This window comes from Plasmodium falciparum (genome assembly GCF_000002765.6).
Source record: "Plasmodium falciparum 3D7 genome assembly, chromosome: 5".
NCBI lineage: Eukaryota > Apicomplexa > Aconoidasida > Haemosporida > Plasmodiidae > Plasmodium > Plasmodium falciparum.
In genome coordinates, this window is record NC_004326.2 from 132,501 (window position 1) to 140,000 (window position 7,500).

Sequence of the window (7,500 nt, forward strand, 5' to 3'; positions counted from 1 at the left end):
AATTAGGAAACACTTCCACACAAATAATAATCATAATAATAATAATAATAATAATAATAATAATGATGATGATTGCAATAGTGATGATAATAGATCCTTTTGTACTTTTGGACAATATACACCCAAACAATATTATGAAAGTCCATTTAAAGTATTATATAAAAATGATATACAAAATGAAATGCACCATTTTGAAGATAAAGAAGATGTATTAAATAATATTGATATCGAGAAATTATTAACATTTGATGTAATTATTAATAATCAAATACAAAATATACAACACAAATATAATACATATTCATCCTTAAATAATAATAATAATAATGCTGTTATGATAACAGATATTAAAAAAATTACAGACAAAATACCGTTAGAAGAACACAAAGATATACTTTTAAAAATTAAAAGCTTACCTTTAATACAAAAATTATGTTTATATGCATCTTGTAATGTTGTGAATGATACACACTTAAATGATTACGAAGATGAAGAACAAGGAGATTTAATAAAAAATAAAATACAAAATATTGAAATAACATATAATGATATACAAAAAGGTTTCAGAAACCTATGTAGTAATCTATCAGAAACCAATTATATTAAAGATATATTAGAAGGAAATACTATGGATCAATCTATTGAACATTTTGAAGAACTTGGTATCTTAATTAATTCTAAAAAAAATCAAAAAATTAAAGAGAAAAAAAATATTAAAGTACCAAAAGGATTAACTCCCAGATTTGCTAATCTAAAAAATAATAAAAACTTCTCATCACAAAATAAATTAAATTCTATATATTATTTTAATCTTCCTGTATCTGTTATTAAGCAAACTTTAAAAGAAATTTCTTCTATCCTTTCAAGTCTTGATAGAAATGCAAACTTTTAAAAATAAATATATTATCCACGTTGTATATATATATATATGTATGTATGTATGTATGTATATATGTTACTTTAATATTAATTAAATTATCTTATTATATCCATATATACATGTCTACACTGAAAAATATATATATATATATATATATATATATATATATTGGTGAAGTGTTTAAAAATATTTATACACTTTTATATATAAAACAAAGTTATTTTTAATAATTTTATCATTCCTTTTTCTTTTTTTTTTTTTTAGTATTATATTTAATTATGAACAAATAATAAAGCTATTGACAAAAATTAGTATATTTATAAAAAAAAAATTATAACTTTTTCATAAAAAAAAAATATATATATATATATAATATAATAAATAATAAAATATATGTGTATTCAAATAAATAAACAAATATATTTACATATCAACGGGTTAATATTTTTGGGGGTACTTAAAAAAAAAAAAAAAAAAAAAAAAAATTATTATACTTAAATATAAACTATAATATTATATATATATATATATATATATATATATATGTATATATTATAAAAGTTCAATCATGCCATAAAAAATGTAAAAATCTTAAAAACTATATGATTTCAAAATTTGTATGTCATAAATAAAAATTGTTATCATTCATAACAACACATTTTTATAATTTATTTATTCCCTTGACATTCATTCAATATTTTTTTTTTCTATGAAAATTTTTATAAAATAATGAAAAAAAAAAAAAAAAAAAAAAAATCTTGAAATGTTTACCTTATGTTACGTTTTGAAAATGCATTTCATAAATATTATTTAATATTTTTTTTTCGTCAACAATTTGTCTTGATATTATTACAAACACTATTACATATGTTAACATATTAAAATAAAAAAAAAATATATATTATATATATATATATATATATTATAATTTGTACAAATATACATAGTCTTCTACTTGTGTGTATATCTTATTTAAATACATTTCTCTCTTCACATTTATTATCTTTTCATATATCAATATATATATATACATATTTTTTTTTTTTTTTTTTTTTTTTTTTTCTCTTTCCTTCGTTTATTAAATTGATAAAAAAATACAACTTATGCGATATATTTTTCTAATTAAAAAAAAAAAAAAAATAATAAAAAAAAAAATTCTTCTCTCTATACATAAAACTTTATCAGTAAAATATATAATAATACATAAATAAAAACATATATATATTTATATATATGTTATAGGTGATATATATTAAAAATTTTATTAATTATCAAAGATCCAAATAAAACGCAAATGGGTGAAGAAAATGAAAAATTTTAAGAAAATTATATAATATATATGACATATAAATATTAATAATTATGAAAAAAAATAATATGGAACATATAATATATATATATATATATATATATATATATAAAAGACTATGTTTTGTTTTGTTTTGTTTTATTTTGTTTTGTTTTATTTTGTTTTGTTTTATTTTGTTTTATTTTGTTTTGTTTTGTTTTGTTTTATTTTGTTTTGTTTTATTTTGTTTTGTTTTGTTTTATTTTATTTATTTTAATTTATATTATTTATATTATTTTATAATTTTTAATGATTAATTATGATTATGTTCCATTTTAATCATAAATTGCTTCTTCCTCTTCTTCATTTTCCTTCTCCTTTTCTACTTCCTCATCTTCTTCCTCTTTTCTTTGTTCACTTCCTTTCCAATCATTTGAATTATCTCTCTCACTTGTATTATCGTTTTTCTTTTTGGCATCATCTTTTTCCGAATTAAAAGAAATAGATCTGGACACATGTTCTTTTCTTGAATGCTTACTTGAGTTTCTGGTTTCATCACTATAGTCATCGTTACTATGATTATATTTAGATTTATAATTTTCATTTCTTTTTTCATGTCTACTAGCTCTTCGACTAGTACTTCTATAATATTTATCATATCTTCTTTTATCTCTATATCTTGATGTATTATTACGATATTCTCTTGATCTTCTACTTAAACTTCGGTCATGATTTCTATCACGATATTTGTCATAACTTTTCATATGATAATTTTTTCGATCTCGGTAACTACTCATTTTTCTATCATAACTACTTCTATATCTAAATCTTTCTTTTGATCTTTCGCGTCTTCTTATTTTATCTCTTGAATATGAACCATATCTTGAATTTGATTTCGATATATATCTTCTTCTTATTTTATTATCTGGATTTTTTCTATATGCATAACCTCCTTTTTCTTTATATCTCATATGTCTTGGATCTGATCTTCCTTTCTGTGCTACAAAAACTTCTATTCTACTTCCATCAATTTCTGAACCATTCATTTCTTTTAATGCTTGTTCAGCATCTTTTGCATCATAAAATTCTACGAAACCAAACCCTCGAGGTTCTTTCGTATAATAATCTATTGGTAAATATACATCTTTAATCGCTCCAAATCTTTTAAACTTTTCTCTTACAATTGATGGGGATGTATCAAACTTTAATTTTCTTATCAATAACGACATGGGTTGATTCTTCTGATTTATATATGGCCCCATTTTTTTTCTTTTTTTTAAGAAATAAATAAATAATTAAACAAATACAAGTATATATATATATATATATATATATATATATATATATGTATACTTATTTATTTATATTTATATTTTATTTATATAATTTTTTCTGACTTGTTCATATTTTTTTTTTTGGTATTACATATATGCAAAATTTTTTAATATATATATATATATATATTGCACACATATAAATATATATATTTATATTTATATTTCGGTTGACAACTTTACATTAAATACTATTAATGTGTTCCAAACCTTTATACCATTATATATATATATATATATATATTTATATATTTAAAAAAAAAAAAAAAAAAAAAAAATTGAACTTTTAATTCTACATATATTTATTATATATATATATGTATGGTGGTGGTAATTATGATATCTTACTATAAAAAAAATACATATACTAATGAGATATAAAATATATATTATATTAATTATATAATATGTACATATTACAAATATATATATAAAGATTATACTAATTGATTACAAATTTCTACAATATATAAATAATATGTATATGATACAATATATAACAATTTATTTTTTAACATATATAAAATACATTCTTCCATTCAACCACTTTTCCTTTGTAACATTTTATACAAACACTTTAATAATAATATATATATAAATATATATATATATATATATATATATATATATATATATATATATATATAATTGTTTATAATTCAAAAATAAAAATAAGAAGAATTAATAAAAATAAGAAATTTATTAAAAATGAATGACTTTTTAACGGTAAGAAAAGTTATCATATAATATAATAGGTTTATTATTATTATTATATATATATATATATATTGTTAAATTTATATTAATATGTTTTGTATATTTAATATATAAAGTATGTTTTTCACGTGTAAATTTTTCTTCATATGTATATTTTTAATAATATATAATATCTTAAATATATATATATAATACAATATAATCTTTATTTTAATATATATCTGTGTTTATATATATATATATATATATATATATATATATATTTTGTTCAAATATTTTTAATATTCTTATAATACCATTAAACTTTTCATCTTTTTTAAAATGACATTTTTCCATAAACTTTTTATACTATCTTATTCTTCATAATTATTGGCTTAATTTTTTTTATTATTTTTTTTTTTTTTTTCATGACAAATTTAATATATAAAACTAAAATGGATATAATATATATATATATTATTATATTATATATATTGTATATTATAATATATATAAATATATTTTATTATTAAATAAAAATAATTTCAACAAAATATTTATATATATATATATATATATATATATATATATATATGTATATATATACTTGCAATAATATGGGAATATTTATATTGAGTTGAATACCTTTTTTTTTATACTATGGTATATATAATATTTCAATTATAAAATGAAAAAAATTTTATATATTATAAATTATATATATATATATTATATTATATGTACTCCTGAAGGATAATCATAAATATTTCATTATAATCATTTTATTTTTTTCTTTATGATCTGATATATTATTATATTATAATAAGAATAAAAAAAAAAAAAAAAAAAAGAAAGAAATTAAAATAAACTAAAATATACAATACAATAAAAAAACACGAGCCTTTTTTATAATATTAGATATATATAATTTTTTTTTTTCTTTAAAGAAGAAATGAGGGTCTTAAATAGAATTTAAAATATTTAAAATGATACAATAATTATATTATATTTTAAAACAAATAAAAAACGTATGTAATTATATATATATATATATATATATATATAACATATCAAAAATAGAATTTTAAATTTTTGTTATTACAAAAGGTAAATAATAATTTTTCTTTTTAACGATAATTTTATATAAAATATATATTTAATATGTATTTATTTCTTTTAATATATAATATACTTGAAACAAATATTATATATGATATAATTATTCCATATAAATTCTCTAATTATATTAAAAGAAAAAAATATCATATATATTTTTTATACCCATAAAATAAATACTTTTTAATTTTTTTTTTTTTTCGAACTTTTACATAAGGAAAACGACAAAGCACATTACTTGGCCATAATAATCATACTTTATTAATTCAAATTGTGTATAGAAAATTCATTTAAAAAAAATATATAAAATAAAAATCATTTTAATAAAATTTTAAAAAATGTTTTATCAAGTTTATCTTGATTCTATTAAATTGGTGCTTGAATAATTACAAGTTTATTTATTTTATTTTTTTTCTCCTTTCAGTATATCATAATAAAAAAAACTACTATTAACAAAATATAATCTTTCAATAATTCACACATATATATATATATATATATATAATGTATATATTACATATTGTTTAATATATTTTCTTCATGTGATTATTATCTTCCTTACGAAATATATTTTTTAATATACCAATTTCTGTATTCACATTATATATACATAAAAAGTCACACCAAAAAAAATACATATATATCATTTTGTTATATATATATATATATATTTTTTTTTTTTTTTCCCGTACCCCTCTGTTTATAAAAATTTATATTACCATGAACCTTTCTTTATATAAAGCTTTTGTCTATTTTTTTAAAAGAACAAACGTGCTAATTAGTAATATATAAACATATATTATAAAAGGGTTGAGTTTTTTTTTTTTTTTTTGATTTTATAATAATGAACGCTAAACATTATTTTTTCATCCATATTATGTGTGTACAAGAAAAAGAAAATAAATCATAATATTTTAAAAAATTTATAAATATAAGGAAAAATAAATAAATAAATAAACCAATAATAATAATAATAATAATGGTCATTATATAGAATTTCTTGTTCAAATAAAAACTTTTACACTTCAAATAAAATTCATTAGATGATATTATTTGGCTTAAGCAAAAAAAAAAAAAAAAAAAAAAAAAAAAAAAAAAAATATATATACATATATATATATAAACTAGTCTTTTTATTTTATTTTATTTTTTTTTTTTTTTTCCCTTAGTATATCTTAAATTCATATAAACCTCGCTGTTAGAACGTTAAGAAAAAAATAATAATAATAAAAATAAATAAATAAATAAATAAATATATAAAGTAGTTATATATAAAAGTAAAAAATGCTTAATGATTTAAAAAAATATATTTTAAGATTTAATAAATGCTTCTTAACTCTTATTAATTATGAATATTTAGAATAAAATAAAAACAGTCAACTACACCACATATATATATATATATTTATACATTTCCTTTCTTTTTTTTCTTTTTTATTTTTCTTACTATAAAAAATTTAAAAAGGTTAACCAAAATATATATTTACATATATATAATTTTTTTTTTTTTTTTTTTTTTTTTTTTTTTTTTTTTTGCACAACCTTTTTAGAATTAAGAAATTTTAATTCTTCATTTATAAATATATATGTGCACAAAAAAATAAAATAAAAAAACAAATATATACATAATAATAGTTCAAACTTTCCCTTTCTTCAAATAAGATAAAAAATAACTACATATTCGTTAAATACCATTTTATAATATAGATCTGGCTTTTTTTTTTTTTAAAACATCTTATTGTATATATTTGATATAATAGAAACTTACACATTTTTATAAGCTTCGAATAAATCATATAACTATTTTCTTCAAAACATGCACCACATAAACATAAAATTTATTTATTTTTTTTTTTTCATTGAATCTTTATTTTTCTTTTATAAAAATATATATATATATATATATATATATATATATATATATATATTTATAATATAACCTTAAGTATATATTAACATTTCAAATTTATAAGATATATTATTTTATATATATATATATTTTTTTTTTAATTGTATTTTTAATTTTTGCTCACATATATATATATATATATATATATATATATATAAGTAATATATAATATGTATTATATAAATATTTTTAGTTTTATTCATATATTAAAATAAAATTGGTTTCATTTATAAAAAAATTAAATATTTTGTTTTATAAATATTTTTCTTATATATTT

General features: G+C 15.9%; 2 protein-coding genes across 2 annotated transcripts in view; one reads left to right on the forward strand and one right to left on the reverse strand.

The window, feature by feature from the left end:
- Nucleotides 1-892, forward strand: part of PF3D7_0503200 (conserved Plasmodium protein, unknown function) — a gene marked incomplete at both ends in the record, with an annotated part of 2,940 nt that extends 2,048 nt beyond the window's left edge. Inside the window, one exon of the mRNA XM_001351554.1 lies at nt 1-892. This exon is cut by the window's left edge and continues 2,048 nt beyond it. Within this exon, the coding sequence (XP_001351590.1) occupies nt 1-892 (892 nt within the window).
- Nucleotides 893-2,503: 1,611 nt separating this feature from the next.
- On the reverse strand, nt 2,504-3,430 carry PF3D7_0503300 (serine/arginine-rich splicing factor 12; the record flags this gene model as incomplete). The annotated part of the gene is made up of 1 exon (XM_001351555.1): nt 2,504-3,430. One exon carries the CDS (start codon nt 3,428-3,430, stop codon nt 2,504-2,506), a length of 927 nt encoding a protein of 308 aa, XP_001351591.1.
- Nucleotides 3,431-7,500: the final 4,070 nt, after the last annotated feature.